The sequence below is a fragment of the Rosa rugosa genome, chromosome 6, assembly GCF_958449725.1.
Source record: "Rosa rugosa chromosome 6, drRosRugo1.1, whole genome shotgun sequence".
NCBI lineage: Eukaryota > Viridiplantae > Streptophyta > Magnoliopsida > Rosales > Rosaceae > Rosa > Rosa rugosa.
Window position 1 is genome coordinate 47,878,599 of NC_084825.1, and position 18,358 is coordinate 47,896,956.

At 37.1% G+C, this 18,358-nt stretch overlaps 4 protein-coding genes across 5 annotated transcripts; 3 read left to right on the forward strand and 1 right to left on the reverse strand.

Annotated features, from left to right (window-relative positions):
* The first annotated feature begins 182 nt into the window (after positions 1-182).
* LOC133716908 (GDSL esterase/lipase At2g40250-like) lies at positions 183-3,105 on the forward strand. The gene is made up of 3 exons (XM_062143546.1): positions 183-842; positions 2,530-2,803; positions 2,915-3,105. Exons 1-3 carry the CDS (start codon positions 183-185, stop codon positions 3,103-3,105), a joined length of 1,125 nt encoding a protein of 374 aa, XP_061999530.1.
* Positions 3,106-4,533: 1,428 nt separating this feature from the next.
* LOC133718367 (uncharacterized) lies at positions 4,534-7,694 on the forward strand. The gene is made up of 10 exons (XM_062145200.1): positions 4,534-4,649; positions 5,180-5,240; positions 5,385-5,475; positions 5,572-5,709; positions 5,804-5,839; positions 5,939-6,067; positions 6,161-6,292; positions 6,382-6,516; positions 6,612-6,652; positions 7,282-7,694. The coding sequence occupies exons 1-10, from the start codon at positions 4,647-4,649 to the stop codon at positions 7,425-7,427; spliced, it is 912 nt and encodes a 303-aa protein (XP_062001184.1). The 5' UTR covers positions 4,534-4,646; the 3' UTR covers positions 7,428-7,694.
* A 1,593-nt stretch (positions 7,695-9,287) lies between these two features.
* Positions 9,288-11,738, forward strand: LOC133717743 (uncharacterized). The gene is made up of 7 exons (XM_062144464.1): positions 9,288-9,397; positions 9,601-9,648; positions 9,884-9,953; positions 10,054-10,144; positions 10,244-10,381; positions 10,477-10,538; positions 11,148-11,738. Exons 2-7 carry the CDS (start codon positions 9,601-9,603, stop codon positions 11,330-11,332), a joined length of 594 nt encoding a protein of 197 aa, XP_062000448.1. The 5' UTR covers positions 9,288-9,397; the 3' UTR covers positions 11,333-11,738.
* A 727-nt stretch (positions 11,739-12,465) lies between these two features.
* LOC133717422 (transcription factor BOA) lies at positions 12,466-14,746 on the reverse strand. Of its 2 annotated transcripts, none has more exons than XM_062144132.1 (5): positions 14,147-14,746; positions 13,950-14,026; positions 13,800-13,836; positions 13,575-13,686; positions 12,466-13,473 (listed from the first exon to the last, which is right to left on the reverse strand). In XM_062144132.1, the coding sequence occupies exons 1-5, from the start codon at positions 14,457-14,459 to the stop codon at positions 12,867-12,869; spliced, it is 1,146 nt and encodes a 381-aa protein (XP_062000116.1). In that variant the 5' UTR covers positions 14,460-14,746; the 3' UTR covers positions 12,466-12,866. The 2 variants fall into 2 exon arrangements, with proteins under 2 accessions (XP_062000116.1, XP_062000117.1); XM_062144133.1 differs by having other exon boundaries at positions 12,471-13,449; positions 14,147-14,742.
* Between the last annotated feature and the right edge of the window lie 3,612 nt (positions 14,747-18,358).

Sequence of the window (18,358 nt, forward strand, 5' to 3'; positions counted from 1 at the left end):
TTCAACGTAGGAATAAAAACACTAAGCAGCTGCTTGCATACTCATTCAAAAGGAATGGGATCACAGTTGGTAAACCTGTTACCACATTCTATGCTTAAATTCCTATCACAGTCGAATGGCGTGCACTCCAAATACGTCATTCAAAATCAGACGACAATGCACCAATATCCATTCAAGATTAGATGATGTTGGTTTGGAAATGTATTCAAAACCCTATTGCTCACACAGTCATGTTCACACTACTCTTCTCTTTGGCCACCTTGATAATCCTACCGCCATCTCCGATCAGTGCCTCCTCTCCATCTGTTTCTGCTCTCTTCGCTTTCGGCGATTCCACGGTGGATTCCGGCATGAACAACGACCTCCTGCCTTTCGTTCGGTGCGACCATCCCCCTTACGGCAGAGACCTGCCGGACCACGTCCCCACCGGAAGGTACTCCAATGGAAAGATTGCAACTGACTTTATGGCCTCAAACTTGGGACTCAAGGACCTCTTGCCTGCTTACCTCGACCCGAAACTGACCGACTATGATTTGCTCACCGGGGTCAGTTTCGCGTCGGGAACTTGCGGCCTAGATGATCTGACCTTGGAGTTGAGCCACGTCTATAGTATGGGGGATCAGTTGGAGTATTTTGATGAAGCCGTAGTGAGGATGAAGATAAGTGTTGGGGAAAAGAAGGGTAGAGAGATTGTGGAAAATGCACTGTTTGTGGTTAGTGTTGGGACGAATGACTTGATGCTGAACGTGTATGAGTTTCCACTAACCGAGAGGAAAACTCAGTTTACGTCTACAGACCAGTACTCTGATTTTCTGCTCCAGAGACTTGGGTCCTTTATTCAGGTAATGAATTTCGTCTCTTTTTGTACATATACATATCTTGATTAACAATTTAACATAATGCTTGATAATCTGCTTGATAATCTTTGCATTTACTACTAGGAGACCAAAAATGTATGTCAATATTAATTATTTAGTATTAAATCTAAGAGTGCATGACTATGAATTTCTTGATTATATATTTCAGTAGAAGATTAGACAATATTAATCCCTTGGTAGAGGTCTTCGATTCACGCAAAGCGCTAACTCTCCCCAAAAAGAAGAGGACCACTACACGTGGAAAGCCACCGCCCGTCTCTTCATTCTTTTTAGTAAATTTAAATGATTTTCAGTTTCAATATTTTAGATTAAACTTTTAATGGTTGGATTAAAGAAAACAATGAAAAGAGACCTATAACTTTTTTTTTTTTTGAATCAAACCCAAACCCAAAGGGCAGGTGGCAATATATTCATCTAAAGCCAGAATAGGCTGTTACATACCCTTCCGCTGCCATCTACAGATAGACAAGAAGGTAGTGGTAGTACCCACAGTGGTACATAGAAATAGACCTACCCATTAGACATTGAACGTAGATATAACGGATATCCTCCTTTGGTACTACTCTAAAGGCGCTAGAGAAAAACATAGAATGCGCACAAACGCTTATCTTCATAAAACAAGGAATTATTGTAATTAGACTAACTAAAAACATAAAGATGGGTCTAGGACAAAAACCCTGGCCCAAAATACTGCAGTCCAAGTAGCCCAAGAAGAAGGCCCACCCAAGGCCCAGCAGGTTGGGCTTGGCGCGGCTCCAGCCATCACCTCCAGACCACCAAACTTCTAGCGCAGCTCCTCCTCGGTGCCTTCTCCATCATGTCCCCACTACCCCGAGTCCGCCACAGTCTGCCACTACCAAACCCGACGAACCCCGCCGCAACACGAAAACCCGATGAGACCAGGCCGCCACAAGTTGCATCCCCACGAACCAGTCTCGATTTCATCGTCCCCGATCGATGCCACCACTGAATTCGAATTCGAATCATGCTGTCGATCCAAGCCTCTACCGACACAAGATCTGCCACCTCCCAGAGATTACCTGCCGGAAACACAAAAACCAAACTGCACCTGCCAAAAACTTGAGCAACCCAATCCAAGGCCTACATGAACAGCCCATTCATTCCCCGTGCGGCAGCAAAACCGCATGACATCGGCAAGGCCAAGGCCAGCCGAGTTGCCAGGGCCACCACCGGATGAGAGGTTAGCACTGGGGCGCCGCCGAGTTAGGGTTTTCTCTCAAAGGGAGAGAGAAGGCTTCGACCGTAATGGTTAATCTCAAGAAATAAAGAGACCTATAACTTATGGCGAGGTGATGATTTTTTATGGTTTATAAAAATTTGGCTCCATTGACACAAAATCACAAGAGACCAATATTGAAATTTGACTAAAACATGGGCAATGAGAAATGATTTTTCAACCCCTCTAGTGCATACCCCTAAAATTTGTTAATACATTAATTTCGCTTTTAGTTTCAATTCATCAGTCCTTGCTACCTTAGAATACAAGAAAGTCTAGTGTACAAATGTAATGTTAACTAGGGGACCTGGGAGATAAACAGATTTAGATTTTACAAACTAGCTACATATGAGACTAATAATTTGAAAACTAATAGTACGTAGCTTTTGTGCTTGGGGTGGTATATTCATGCAGGCTCTGTACAGTAGGGGAGCACGGCGGTTCATGGTGGCGGGTCTTCCACCGATCGGATGCCTTCCGCTTCAACAGACACTGAGCGGCATCATCAATCTGCGCCCTCAGCGCCTGTGCGTCACGCAGCAAAACATAGACTGTCAGACCTACAACTCCAAGCTCCAGGCCCTTCTCTCAAGTTTGCAAACCACATTACCACTCCCTAGTTCAAGGCTAGTCTATTTTGACATCTACAACCCCATCATGGACATGTACAACAACCCAGATAAATATGGTACTCGACACATATTATTTAAAAAGAAAAAAGCATTGTAGACTTGTAGTTAATAAAGTCTTATAATCTAGGTTTTATTTTTTTATTTATTATAAATATTTATATGTGTAGGGTTTGTGCATATACATGAAGGATGCTGTGGAACTGGGATGCTTGAGTTGGGGCCTCTGTGCACAGAGCTTTCGCGGACATGCCCCGACGCGTCGAAGTATCTTTTCTGGGATGCAGTTCATCCTACTGAAGCAGCATTTTTTGTTATTGCTGACTATGCTCATAAGACTGTCTTGCAGTACCTTAGTTAGATCGATCTTCATGTTTTTTCTCTATTTCTTTTGAAACTATGAAATACACCCAATGTATTTAAGTGCCAGGAATATACTTGTTTGATATATAATTCTTGCAAGTTTCGAAGCAGCTGGTGTATTTTTAGTGAGAGAAAAATGGAGTAAATAAACTTATGAGGCAGCTAGATGAGAACAGTGGCATACGTGATTAGGATCCACGTGATGAACTCAATTCCATAAGATTCATACTATCTTTTGAGTTAATCCTCATGATTTTATTCAGCGTATTCGAGATCTAAATTAAAATTTGAGACCCGAATTTTAAGTGAGGGTGTATTTGTTCGACTATGTTATCTGTTCATTTTATGTTTACTATACTGTTTTTATCTCCAAGGTTTTAAAATTTAAAGTGAAATTGACCGCACAAGTTTATGACGGAGTTGGTAAGAAGTCAAGTTTTTGTGATATGTATATTTCTCTATCTATTTTTATTACTAAGTGATTGCAATATGTTCACTTGGTGAGCGGCACAGACTAATTTTTTTATTTTTTATTTTTTTTTCTGAATTGGCCCGATGGGCAATAATATCATTCATCACAAGTCAGAATAGGCCGTTACATACCCTTCCGCTGCCATTTAAGGACATAGGCAGACAAGAGATAGTGGTAGTACCCACAGCGGTACATAGAAATAGACCTACTCATTGTACAATCAAATACGTAGAGGTAGCGGGGATCCTCCATTGGCACAGACTTACTTGTTGAGTGTTAATACTATTGTAATGAGTAGTCTTTGTATTATTCTGATAGTTGGTCGTATCATTATTACAATAATTTTTTTTATAAAAAAGGAAATGTTCTGTGATATATTAAATCTACTTATTTGAGCCGACTCTACTAACGCAAATAAGTTTTGCCACAAACAATTTTGCACAATTCTTTTCTTTGAAGCCGTTTGTTCATTTTTAATCTTAGAGGAGAAATGAGATGTGAACTTAGGCCCGATCCAAAATTATCAATGAGAATTGTATATAATTAATGTTTGTTGAGAAATTCTTACGTAAGACAAACATACCACGTGGCGGTGGGGTTGCCCAATCAAAACTCATAAAATTTTAAGTGTGTTCCGAAACTATCATTACTACTTATTACCCAAAACACTCATTTGCATGTGCACTTATTGGTCTGTCCTACCAGACACGTGGTACGTTTGTCATTCGTAAGAATATCTCGTGTTTGTATTAGTCACGAGAGGTGAGTGGCGAAGAATAGCACTAAGAAAAAGAAAATGATAGGATGCGGGGCAAACTGTCAAAAAATTTGTAAAGACATAAAAAATTAAATTTCTTAAAATTAGATCTTTATCTTCTTTTATTTCATTTACTATTTTAAAAAAAAATAAAACTATCAAATAATTTCAACCTTTTAAAAAAGTAGAAACCAGAGCCTTATCTTCTTTTACTTCACACATACACTCTCTTTCTCACTCTTCCCAGCCAGCTCTCCTTTCTCGGTCTGAAGCCTCCGGCGAAACGTCACCGGTGTCCGAATTCATCACAATGGTTCTCGTGTCTATCTTCTCCATCTTCGCTTATATATAGTTTTGCTTCTTCTCTGTTAGTGCTTGCTTAAATTGTTCACTAATCACTACCTGCATTTCACACTCATCGTCTTCCACAGACTAGTAGCTAGCACTGTTTAGGTTTAGTATTGAACCTTTTAATGGCCTCAGGATTCTGATGTGGTTGAATTGACTAGCTAAGAGCACTAGTTAGGGTTTTGAGGAGCAGAATTTACCTTTGAAAAAAATGAAATTACTCGTTACTATCTGATAGTTACTATTCTCCACAAGTTCAAGAAACTCAAGGTGGCTTTTCGCATTCTCTGTTCTAGATTATTGTGCTCCTTTTTAAGTTAATTGCATAATGAATTTGAATAATGCTCTGATCTTTGGGAGGAAAATTTTAGGTTAAGGAAATGGAAAGTGAATTTTGTTAATGTTTCTTCTGTATTTTGAGTTGATTTTGAACATGTGCGCAAGAACATACGCATCGCTGACCTTTAGATTTCTCGTGTTATCATGCCTTGTCAGGTGGATAAAGTCTCGGAGTTTAGTCAGGATCAAGAAGAAAGGTTTTTGTACTATGTATCTGGTATGTATTTCTTCACCTTAGAATTTGTTTCACTTAAAAGTTTATCCCATGTTCAGTTTTTGAAATGATCGAGTATTTTATCATGCTATTGATGTGAGAAAGGCTCACATTTGGTGCTTCTCTGTGACCCATTGGCTATTGCAGTTGCAGAGGAGTTGGCGAAAGAGTTGAGTTCTTCAAATGGGAAATTGAAATCACTTATCGATGACTTGAGAAATGAAGTGGATTCTATCAGGCATGTACTTCTAAGTATACAGATTCCAGCTAGTCAAGTTTTGTTGTAATTAAACTAAATAACATGCTCCTAAATCATATGTTACATTAATTGCAGGACTTTCAGGAATGAACATTCTACGGAATACCAGAAGCTTCTGATGGAAGAGGAGCAGATGGCAGAAGAATTGAAGCTGTGTCTGGAAATTGGAAAGGACAGGTTCCAATCACAAGCTTATGAACCAACTTTTGTTGGGTATGCAATTCTAAGTTCCAGTGAAATTTGAACAAGTCAAATTTTATTGTAGTCTAACAAGAGTCTTTTGATCCATATGTTGTATCAATTGCAGGTCAATCAAAGAAGTGCATTGTACCGACTTTCAGAGGTCGCAATCACAAGCTAATGCAACTCTTAAGTTTAATTCCAGTTAGTCAACTTTTAGCCTATACCACAGGCTCTTAAACTATCTTTACATTTATTGCAGGTCCTCCTTTGATGAAAAATGCATAGAGTCCATTAAGCTTCTGATGGATGAGAAGCAGAAGGCAGAGGAGTCTTTGAAAATTGAAAAGGAGATGACGCGATCCCAGGCTAATGAACTGGCTTCCCTTAGGCATGCAACTCTAAGTTCAATTCTAGTTAATCATCTTTTTCTGTAGCATATACAGCAGGCTCTTAAGCATATTCATATTCACATTGATTACAGATCTGCCTTAAATGAAAAGTGCACCGAGTGGCAGGAGCTTCTAAGGGAAGAGAAGGTGAAGGCAGAGAAGTTAATGCTACTTTTGGAAATTGAAAAGGAGAGAACACAGGCTGATGAACTGGCTTCTATTAGGCATGCAACTCTAAGTTCAGTTTCAGTATTGTCAACTTTTATTGCAGTGAGCAGAGCAGGCTCTTAAAACATCTTTTCTTTGTTTGCAGATCCATCTTTGATGAAAAATGCGTCGAGTACCAGAAGCTTCTAATGGATGAAAGGCAGAAGGTAGAGGATTCAATGCGACTATTGAAAATTCAAAAGGTGATAACGCAATCAGAAGCTAATCAACTGGCTTTCAGGCATGCAACTCTTAGCTCCACTGAAATTCCAATTGGTGTACTTTTTATGTATCTTAAACAGCATGCTATTAAACACTATGTTACCTTAATTGCAGATCTGCCACAGATGAATTTTTTAGGAAAGAAAACCAGGCTTGTAAGTCAGCATCTGTTAAATTGTAGATATGTCCAGTAATTGATATAGTCCATGTAAATGTATCTAGATCCTTGACCTTTTCGTCTATACTTGGCATCAGTTTATGGGAATTCTGTTCACATGAGTCTTAAGGAGTGTGGTCTTGGTGAACCAAGATCTTCATTCTGATATATAGGAACTAAAATACACACTTTATATAGGTTGTAGATTAATAAAGACGGAACTTCATATGTCATAAAGATTAGAAATGGAATCTTTATGCTCAAACTTGTTCTTGAAGTCTAGGATATTCAAAGGACCATCAGCCTGCCTTGCTAAGAAGTAAGAACTAGCTTTTGCAAGCGATTTATGAATGTGGATTATTAAATAGATTGTCTTAGAAATCATTATGCAGAAATTCAATGTGGATCAAAGGTGGTTTAATACTTGGGACCCAAAAGTAGTTCAAGGGTAGGGTAGCTAATGGCAGTAAAATAACAAAGTTGATGCTAAATGTTTTTAGCATTGAGGAGCATGTCCTTACCACTGTGGAACACTTAAGATCTTCTGTAGTTTACTTAACTCAAGCTTTGACATCCACCTTTCAATATCTTTTCTGTTTATAACTTGATGGTTGCAATTTATCGCAGCTAAAAAACTTTTGGAAGTTTTAGAGGCAGAATTGAAGGATGTGAAGAACAGAGAACTGTGTACTTGTGGTCAAGTCTCAGGAGCAACAAACAAACGCAAAAGAGAGAAGAACGAGAAAGAGGAGGAAGCTAACAATGAACAGTAGCAGAGGTGATTAGGTGGCATGTCGTGAACTATGTCCCAAGAGATTCAGAATTTTGGTTTGAGTGAACCTATATGATTTTATTTAGCGTATCTGAGAACTATGTTAAAATCTGAGACTCATACTCTGAGTGGGTGGTTTTAATCGATTATGTTATCTGAGGTGTTTAATACACAGTTTTCGGGGTTTTACAATGAAATTGACCACACTAGTGCATGATGTATTTAGTTTGTGTATTTGAGTCAACCGCACAAATTCAGTACAAAGTGTTGCTTTCTACTAGAGGGACAACTGCACAATCTTATTTGTGTTCATTTTAATTCTTGGATGAGAATGAGGTTCAACTTTGTCCCTTATTTAAGATTGTCGATGAGAATTAACAGTAAACAAATAACTATTGGTGAAAGATTTGCTAGTACATCTTGGTTTTTTTTGAAAACCTCTTTTACCATAAGCTCACCATTCGTAGGGCATAATTTTTAGACTTTGAAAAATGGTAAAAAAAAAAAATGTTTTCGAGATTTTTGAGTTCTGTAGGTTCGAAAATTATTTAAGAATCATTATTTGAGGGTGAGAAAATAAGAAAATGTAATTTTGGTCCAAAATCTTGTGCTATAATCCACAGTTTTGAGTAGGAATCATTGTCTTGAGATTTTTAGTTTTATTTATTTATTTTTAAGTTTTTATGAGGTTGGGGTATGAATTGTAGTTAGTTTATAATTTTAATTTTTTTAGTTTTCTTAAATAAATAATTTTGTATTTAATATTAAATGACTAATTAGAGCCTAAGTAACATGTTTGAAAAATTAGAACCTCAGAATAACACCACCGACTAATATGATGTCATGTACATGAATGATCATATATTAGGTGCATTGCAAAATTTTCTAATAATTAGCTTGTAGTTCGACAGCTTGAAGTTGCAGAATTAGAACATGTCTCTCAATTTTGAATGCTATTATAAGCTCGTCTTTAAACTTACGAAGTTAGGATTATTGATTGGATATTTGTCACCGGATGTGGGTGGCGTGGAGATGGAGTGAAAATAAGAAAAATCGGTATCGAATAAAAGGCAAGCTTATTGTGAATGAAAGGAGTTGGATGTACCAAATAGTTTGAACATCTTGAAGTTGAAAGCATTTTCTTTTCTTCTTTTATCTCATTAACTTTATTAAAAAGTTATTAAAGAATGTTACAAATATCAAATAAATTTAAGTCATGTTATCTTCTTTAAATTTCTATTTTCTTAGAAGAGAGAGAGGTGATAGGTGTTCAATTGTATCAGCGTTTTGACTCGCATCTCAAACTTCTACATTCTTTTTCCTCTTTTAGTGTCCTACTTTGTTTGCTAGTACTCACAAATCCATGTTCATCATCTTCCATAGATCACTATTAAGTAGCACTATTTAGGGTTTGGGATTTCACTTTGCAAAAATAAAAAGAACCTATAGGGAGCAATCCAATCTATTAATCATTAATCACGAGGTTAAAGTTTGAGAAATTCTTACAACAGGTAAACGTACCAAGTGGCGGTGGGGCAGCTCAATTAAAATTCAGGAAATTTTAAGTGTTTTGAAACTATCATTACTTATTAAAATGAAATACCCAAAACACCTTCTTGCATGTTCACTGATTGGGCAGCCCTACCAGCCATGTGGCAATTTGCCCTATGTAAGAATCTCTCAATTTTTTTTAGAGCTATTCACTAGTTTCAATAAGTTTCCGAGGAACGAGGTGAAAATATCAAATAATTCAAATATCTCTAATCGAGAAACTTTATTTTCTTTTGCCTCAATTATCAAATTTAAAAAATTATAACAAAAGCGAAAATATCAAATAAATTTGAGCCTCTTAAAACTAGACCCTTATCTTCTTTGTCTCAGACTCTCACTCCCTCTTTCTACCTTTTCCACTTCTCGGTCTGAAGCCCACCGGAAACGGAGAGAGGTCGGCGGTCTCCGATTGCATCACCGGTTAGCGTCTCTCACTTCTTCTGCATTTTCTTTCTTCTCTCTTAGTATGTTCACTTCCTGCAAATCCATGTTCGATCATCGTTTTCCATAGATTACAACTAAGTAGCACTGTTAGGGTTTGTGAATTTCATTTGTGGTTGATCTGAGAAGTGTAATTTACTCTTCACTATCTGATAGCTGTTACTATTTTTTTTGGTTCGCAGATGGAGGATTTCAATTTAGAATTGCTCCAAAAGTTCAGGAAATTCAAGGTTCACTATGCTCTTTGGAATTTTCTTATTAAATTTTTGTGCTCCTTTTTTACTCGATCGTACATGGAACTTGAATAATGCTCTGATCTTCAAAAGGAAAATTTGAAGTTGAGGAAATGCATAGTAAACTTTGCTTACTTTGGTTTCAGTATGTATTGCATATTTGCATCAGAGCTTCTTTTTTTTTTCCCGTTGTTTTTCGATTCATTAGTATCTTGTTATTATGCTATGACAGACAGAAAAATTCTCAGAGCAGGATCGAATTAGTGAAGATCAGGAAAATAAGTTTAAGAACTATATCTCTGGTATGTATTTTAGGATTTGCATTGCTGAGATTTTAGGCCGAGTTTAAATTTACGAGCAATGTGACAAGGGCTGATCAAATCTGAGGCTTCTCTTTGGCAGTGTCAGAAGAGCTCAGCCAGTACTTGCATTCCTCGATTTGGGAGTTGAAAACGCAAGTCAAGGACTTAAGAAAAGAACTGGTTTCTCTTAGGCATGCAATTCTGTATATGTTCTGGTGAATTTTGATTAGTCAAAACTGTGTTGTGGTGTGAGGAAGAGTCTCCTAAAAGATATGTTGCATTTGTTGCAGGGCCACGAAAGATGACCAATCTACGGAATACCAGAAGCACTTAATGGAAGAAGAGCAGAAGGTGGAGGTGTTAAAGCTGCGTTTGAAAATCGAAAAGGAGAGGAACAGATCACAGGCGAATGAAATGGCTTCTCTTAGGCATGAAACTCTAAGCTTTACTGAAATTCCAATTATTCAACATTTCATTGTAGCTTAGAAACAGTCTGTTGAAGCATATGTTACCTTAATTGCAGGGCTGCAAAGGATGAGGAAATCATGGAATACCGGAAGCTTTTGATGGAAGAGAAGCAGAAGAGTAAGTCAACACTGATCTGTTTGAGCATTTTTATGGCCATTAACTGTTATAGTCCATGTGAACGTAACTGGATCCTTCATTTCTTTGCATGTTCTCAGGAACTAATCTTGGTGAAACCTGGATGTTCATTCTGATAGGAACTAAAAATAAAATATTCTTATAGGTTGAAGAAATTTCAAAGATGGGTTTCTTTTATCTTTTGTCCGGAAGATTATTTACGAAAAATGGAATGTTTGTGCTCAAATTCTTGTTGAGAGTTCAGGATATCTGAGCTATCGCCAACCTGCTTTCTAAGAACTAGCCTCTCTGCATGCAATTTCTTCTTGTAATTTTAGAGTAAAGATAGTAAGTAGATTGTCTTAGGAATCTATATACAGAAATTATCACTTACGGTCAAAAATAGCTCAACGGATAGTGTTTGCAGTGGTCTAGTATAGTAAAATCACATTGAGTGAAGAAACATCTATTCATGCTAAATGTATTCAACAATGATGAGAATCTGCTTGCCATTGTGGAACATTTAAGATTCCTATAGTCTACTTAACTCAAGCTTCCACATCCATCTTTCAATACTCAATTTTACTTATTAATGGTTGTAACTTATGGCAGACAAAGAACTTTCTGATGAAGTAGAGAGACTTCAACAGCTGCAAGAGGAGCTAATTTCTAGCAGATTGAAGGATACAAAAGATGCACAACTGTGTATTACTACTGCTGGTGGTCATGTCTCACGAGAAACAACCAAACACACAAAGAGGACAGGGGGAAGAAAGATAAATAACCTTCGAGCTTGAAGGTATTGGTAGAGGTCATTAGGATGCACATCATGAACTAACTCCACAAGATTTCGATCTTCTGTTCGAGTCAACATTGTGCTTTTATTTTGCGAAGTTGAGACCTCTGGTAAAACTTGGAACTATTACTTAGGTTTGGTGTGTTTGATGATAACACTAGGCTGCCATGTGAGCATTCCAGCTCACTGATAGTTGCTTAGCTGTCAGCTTGTTATTTGCCATGTGTAGGCTGAGCTGTTATGACAACTGTTAGTTTGTTAAGCAAGTAGTTAAAGCTGGGTTTTCTGTAGCTATAAGTGCAAACCTCCTATGTAGTTCATCTTCACAACTCTATTAATCAGAATATCAGTAAGAATTTCTCTCTTTGTGATCATCTTCAACCTTGAGATCTAGATTGTGAATTGCTCGATTCTCTGTTCAGAACCCTTACAATTTTATCATTTGATACTCTTTTTCAATTGATTATGTTATGGGTATCTTCTGTGTTTTTCATTTCCAAGGTTTAAAACGGCGTATTTGACCACACAAATCCATGATTTTATGAACTTGTGTAACTCGGGCAATCCCACTAATTCAATATTTGTTCTCTGTATTGGAGTAAAACATTCACGGCAAATTATGTTTAGGGGTGAATTTTTTTCTTTCAAAATCTATTTTCGCCCGATATTGACTCTATAATGAGATTCTTAAAACTCATTAAGACATTAGAACACCCCCAATCGTCACTCTATAATCATATGCTCCGAGTCATTACGACATAAACACTGTACTAATATAAGACTGGAGTTTAACATAAAACAGGTTAAATTCTAATCTTGTGCCAAACCTATCTTCGGTACATTATGAAAACACTCATCTAAGACAATTGAAATATGTCTCAACCATCAAAACTCAATAGCTATATCCGCATACGAATACACAAGTACATTAACCATTCTACATAATTACGTATGGCTAACTCTAGTCTACAAATAGGATTTAAAGCGAATCTATATATTATTCTTTTCAAACTCTTTCTAAACGATTGATGGATCATGTGATTACATAAAATGACATTTTGATGAGGAACATCGTTTCAGAGATAACATATAAAAGTTAATTATTTGAGATGTTCAAGAAATATAGTAATTAAGGGGGTTGAAGTGATCGATTTTCTATTTTATTGGCCTATATGCTAAGGCAAACAAGAATATCACCAAGATATATAATTAAGGAGCCTAAAACGCTTAGAACAATGCAGTCTGCATATTTGGTAATGCTAAAACATATTCGTCTCTTTGTACCTCGATATTCACCATTGATTAATTTGATTCTTGCTAGCTATATATATCATATATAGATACAAGATATTAATACATATACAACAAAAGGAAATTAATTAACTAATTAACACATCCAAGTAGTGGTGATGATTACCTTTATATGCTGTAGAATATGACAATGGTCAAGTTGAATAGCTAGCATTTTGGTCTGATTGAATCGACAAGTACCTCAAGATCTCACTTAGAATATATATCATTTTGTCTCTTAATATTCATAGAGTGAGGTCCAGAGTACTTGCCTTTCTCCCATGCTCCCTATCATGACCACCATTACCTTCTAGCTTCTTCATCAAGCCGAGCTTCGAGGACGCTGAAGCTGGAGAAAGAGAAAGAGACAGACCAAATCCCAGTACCTTTTCTTCTGTTGCTGGAACTTTCAGTGATAAGTTCAAATCCAAATTAGAAGTATTATCTGAAGAATCCGGAGCCTTTCTTTTCAGTGTGTTTCGAGTGGCGATACTGTTGTCCAACCAACTGTGATCTTGCCATGACTGCCTGTTGAAGGGTCGGAACTCGTTGTGGACTCGAGTACTAATTTGATGCCTTGATCTCCAAGTGGATGGAATATGAGTTGTATGTGATTGAATATTGTTCGGTGTAGTAGCAGTAGTAGTAGTTGTACTAGTACTAGTGTTGTTGCTTCCAAATATTCTCTCAGCAACTGAACCATAAAGTCCTGTAACTCTTGTTTTATGATGATCAAATAGTTGAGTCTTGCCTGTATTACTGTAAGGGCTATAAATCTGGTGGTGGTGGTCGTCATGGCGGCCACGCCAAGAGGCATCAGCACCATATCTTGATAATGAAGGAAAACAAGTACTTCATTACTGGTTATTGTGATTCTTCTTTCAAGAAAAATGAAAAATGGTAGAACTTCTCAAAGGGTGTACTATATTTGTAGTCATTTATCAGCGTGTTACCTTAATCCTGAAGAAGGCCATTGGTGGTTGAAACTTTGTAGCACGGAGAGTTGAGTAAGGTTGTATATATGATTATCTCCACCTTCAATGTAGAAGCCTTGCTCTGAGAGAACTGTGTCATAGAATTCAAGACAGAAAGATCTCACAAAATTAGATGAATACTGTACACGATTAAAATCAGGTAAACCCTAACTTTTATCACAGATGAATTGGGACTTTGCATACCTTGATTTGGGTCTTCCATCTTCTTGCTCCTATACATCTAATAAAATTAATCAAAGCCAAAATTAGAACATAAATCAGAATCATGCATAGAGGAGGATTAATTACATAGGAATATATGAATTAAATCTATTCATATATTTAGTTTATTACTTGAAGATGGCTCTTGACATGAGCTATGCTGAGACCCTTGACATTCATCGATTGAAGAACTAATTTTGGTGTTGCTCCTGCACCATTAATCAGATCGATCAATAATCATATATAGTTAATTAGTATTATTTCTTAATTAGCAAATTAGTGCTAGTTAGCTAGCTATGGGATTCATAGTTAACCACATATAAACTTACTCTCTTGCCCTCCTAATCTTTCAACCGCATGAATAAAGCAAAGATGGAGATCAGGAGTCCATCGAAGCCTTGAAGTCTTGGAACGCACATACTGTCGTACAGATCCACCTGAAGCACCGTTCGACTTTTCGTTCTCTTCGATGGTGCTGCTACTGGAGCTAACACCATTCTTGCTGCTGGGCTGCTGCTGGCTATCCTTATCCACCACCTCCTCATCCTCCTCCTCATCGTCACCACGTTCCTTCTTGCTCTGGCTAGAAGATGATAAACTTGCTTTAGAAGCTTGACTGGTACCTTCACTTGATATCTTCATCGATCTCTTTATGTTTTGCTTGATCTTAGTGGCATCTTAGTATTGATGGACAGCAATTACATATAGGATCTTGCGATGAACATCTGTAATTCTCTTCATGATGATGTATATCCTGATCTTATCTGAGCCAGAGAAGATGTATGGAAAAATCCATTCAAGCAATTCAGGTCACTTGCAGGAATTGATGAGAATTTGGAAATGGAAATCCTGTCCTAGCCTTTATTTAAGTATTCAACATCCCTGTCTCTCTCCTCTCTATGTTATTCTATATATAAGATTTGTATATATAATGCAAATTTTGTGCATATATGCCTTCATATATATATGCACACACACACAGGTACATCTGTGAGGTCTGACAGAGTCGGACCTGACATGAGGGCTCTGTGAGTCGGTCGTTTCAGGCCCAGTGTTTCCGTCAAGGCCTAATTTTTTTTTTTTTTTTTGTGGGGGTATATAAAAAAAATATTAAGTAAATAAAATGTAAGTCTTTTACTAAACAATGAGATTGGTTTAGTTGGCAAGTTGCAATAATTTCTTTTATGTTACTCCTAGCCTAGGTTCGATTGTTCGAATATCCTTTCTGTTGTGTATTTATTTTTCTTTTCAATTTTTTTTGTAAATATTTTTTTTTCTTTTCTATAAAAAAGGTAGGCCCATTTTTTATTTTTCGCTTCAAGCATCAAAATCTCAAGTCCGGGCCTGACATCCCCTGGTTCGAATCTCATTTCTGTTATGTATTTATTTTTCTTTTCAATTTTATTTTATAAATATTTTTTTAGCTATTTTTTTTATTTTCTATAAAAAATGTAGGCTCATTTTTATTTTTCGCCTCAAGCCTTAAAATCTCAAGTCCAGGCTTGGGTCTGAATATGCGTACATCAAAATTAATTAGCAAAATTACGATCTACTTAGATGGTGGAGTATCTAAGATAAAATACACCCAATGAAAAAATTATAAATACGGGAGTTAGGGTCGACATACCCTAAGTACGTATAAGCCAAACTAAACAGTCACTATATTATACATTTTGACACACAAATAACAATTAGTTTAGCAAACCCTATTCTCTTAGTTCACCTTAGAATTTTGGTCGATCCTAGTTAATTGGAGTTTATTTCTACTATGATCGATAAATGTAAACATTAAAATGATCATGTACAATCCTGATATTATTACTCTTCGTAGTATATATAAACCAAGTATTATATGAATATATGCTAGTTAGCCAGGCTTAAACTAATCCAATGACCTTCCCCCATGTACTTTATTTGTGATCTCTATGCCACCATTACCATATATATCTAGCTAAAACGTGGACAGGGTATGCAGTCAACTTTGTGAAGTAGCCCTAGCCTGTACTAAAACAAGAATACTGTGTGCTGTTTGTACGTGGCTTTATTAGAAAAAGATGTTAGCTCTTTTGCATGCTCGTGAGTACTTGTGAGTTGTTTAGAGTTTAGGACCTCGTAACTTTGTTTATGTTTTAGTTTGGCTCAATACAAAACCCTGGTGGCCTGTCTTCGCTACCCGATCATCAGTAGTTGTTCCAAGATTTAGAAAAATGATGTGCATACTACCATTTTGCCTAGCTAGCAGCCTAGAATCATGGATTTGTCCATACAGAAGAACTAGTTATCACGGATCGATTTGTCCTTACTGAAGAACTGGTTCCATTTTGAAGTCAACTATATATCACCTTTTGGATCCAATCTTTTGCCTTCTAGCATTGGAGACGAAACTAAAACCACTGCTGGTATTACAACTTATATCGATCGCAGTTATAAACTTATAATTAATCAAACAAACCCATCATGGATTCATGACAACAATAGTTATTATTCTTTTCTTGAAGAAGGCTGAAACCTTCTATATCGAGAGGCCTTCATAATGATCGTTACGAACTTACGATTAATAATATAAACCATGCATGGTTTAAGGCCTCAAACATAATCATCATTCTGAAACCAAAAATAATATTCTGCACTCGTGCATCCCTCAGCTCATAAATGCATTCATTAATTTGTTACAACAACTATATACAATCTGGGCTGGCCTGCATATAAATCATATGAAGAACTCCATAAATGTAACCACTAAAGACCAAAGTTCTTCACTTGATCACAAGCAACTTGAGAGTCAGAGGAGAACCACAGCTAGCCGTCGAAGAAATGCTAAAGTTCATCATTACCTTTTTCTTTTTCTTTCCTATTAATAAACCTTCAAACATGGCTGGCGGGCTATGGTTTTGCCTGTGAAAGCTATTAAAAATTTAAAATAGAGGGAGACAGGTTTGGTCTGAAAGATTCTTCATGCATGGAGCATCCAAGTCAACCCCCAAGTCCCAACAGTACCTTTGTTTTTCCTAATTTCTTAAATTATTCTCTACTCTGTTTTTGATCGTAAACTGTAATTTTCGTTTCTTAATTTTTCTTACTTTGCATGAGTACTCGTGATCCTATTTATGCGGATCTATTTGCTTGGAGATTAGGATGTCTGTCCTTTTCTCATCTACCCTAATTGAATAATCCATCCTTCAACTTCATTCATCATCATCAAGTATTTATATATTCATATATGATAAATATGCAAACGCCATGCATGCATGTTGGAATCAACCTCTCATCTTCATTGTTATTGCTTAGTTTCTTTATTCTGTTGACCATTGATGATATGATTCTAGTCTTAAGTTGACGAAGTGGTACGAGTTAGCTCAGTGGTTAGAGCACCTAATACCTAATGACAGAGTCATGAGTTCGAGTCACTATGGGGGTAGGAGTGAAATCATTTGATCCTATTTTAAAGAAAAGAAAAAAAAAAGTCGATGCTTTCAAATTTCGAAAGAAAACAAGAAAAAGAAATCAAGGAAGACTCACAAGACCATTATACAATTCACAATAGCCCTCTCCATTTCATTTTTTATGCACCCTAGAATTTTCGTAATATGCTAATCTAGAGCGTTAGCAACACTTTTCTTTTACCTTATTCCATTAACCGTTTCTTTTATCTTTTTCATGATTCGAAACCGTTCATCTCAAGATCAATTTTAAAGATCGTTTCTTTACAAATTTAACAAAAGCGAAAATCGAAGTCTCATTTAACTGCTACCAGAGAAGGAAAAGAAATGGAATGATCATGAGTGCAATGCTAGCTATGAGTCAAAATCAACATGGTCGATCAGTACAAATTCTTTAATTAGGGGATGTTTTTTTTTTAATTTTATTATTATTATTATTATTATTATTATATATATATATATATATATATATAGAGGTCTGATCAGGAGCGGACGTCCGCACTTTCGCTGAAGTGCGGACGTCGATGCAGCAGGCGGCTTCCAGGCGGCGCCGGGCTGGCCAGAGGCGTCCCAGACCTCTTCTAGGCGGCGTTCGAGGTCGAAGGAGGTCGGGCTTGCCGGTTTCTGGGCAGTTGCAGGTTCTGTGCAGCACCACAGAACCGTCGCCGGCGACTCCACCAGGCCGCAGACCCCTCTGCACGACCCCCAGCGTCCCTCCGGCAAGCCGCGCCACGCCGTCGCCGCTCGATCGAGGCTGGAGGAGAGACGTCTGCACTTTTTCTGAGTTGCGGACGTCCGGTCTCGAACGACTCCGTGTATATATATATATATATATATATATATATATATATATATATATATATATATATATATATATATATATATATCAATAGAAGTACTTCATTAAGAATAAAACGATCACAATGGATTATGGGACATTGAATATCCCACACTAGACTTCAGTCACTTCACACTGAAAGTCCATACTGACACACTAATGGAACCAAGAAGGCCCCGACTCTAAGCAAAGTGACTGCTTAGGGGATGTCAGGCCCGGACTTGAGATTTTAAGGGTTGAGGCGAAAAATGAGCCTACATTTT

Coding starts and splice junctions, on each gene's coding strand:
- LOC133716908 (XM_062143546.1), top strand. CDS start 183: ATGATGTTGGTTTGGAAATGTATTCAAAACCCTATTGCTCACACAGTC. Junction 843..2,529: donor GACTTGGGTCCTTTATTCAG/GTAATGAATTTC, acceptor ATATTCATGCAG/GCTCTGTACAGTAGGGGAGC. Junction 2,804..2,914: donor CAACAACCCAGATAAATATG/GTACTCGACACA, acceptor TTATATGTGTAG/GGTTTGTGCATATACATGAA.
- LOC133718367 (XM_062145200.1), top strand. Junction 6,068..6,160: donor AATGAACTGGCTTCCCTTAG/GCATGCAACTCT, acceptor CATTGATTACAG/ATCTGCCTTAAATGAAAAGT. Junction 6,293..6,381: donor GATGAACTGGCTTCTATTAG/GCATGCAACTCT, acceptor CTTTGTTTGCAG/ATCCATCTTTGATGAAAAAT.
- LOC133717743 (XM_062144464.1), top strand. CDS start 9,601: ATGGAGGATTTCAATTTAGAATTGCTCCAAAAGTTCAGGAAATTCAAG. Junction 10,145..10,243: donor AAAGAACTGGTTTCTCTTAG/GCATGCAATTCT, acceptor CATTTGTTGCAG/GGCCACGAAAGATGACCAAT. Junction 10,382..10,476: donor AATGAAATGGCTTCTCTTAG/GCATGAAACTCT, acceptor CCTTAATTGCAG/GGCTGCAAAGGATGAGGAAA.
- LOC133717422 (XM_062144132.1), bottom strand. CDS start 14,459: ATGAAGATATCAAGTGAAGGTACCAGTCAAGCTTCTAAAGCAAGTTTA. Junction 14,027..14,146: donor AAGATTAGGAGGGCAAGAGA/GTAAGTTTATAT, acceptor TTAATGGTGCAG/GAGCAACACCAAAATTAGTT. Junction 13,687..13,799: donor GATGGAAGACCCAAATCAAG/GTATGCAAAGTC, acceptor TCTATGACACAG/TTCTCTCAGAGCAAGGCTTC.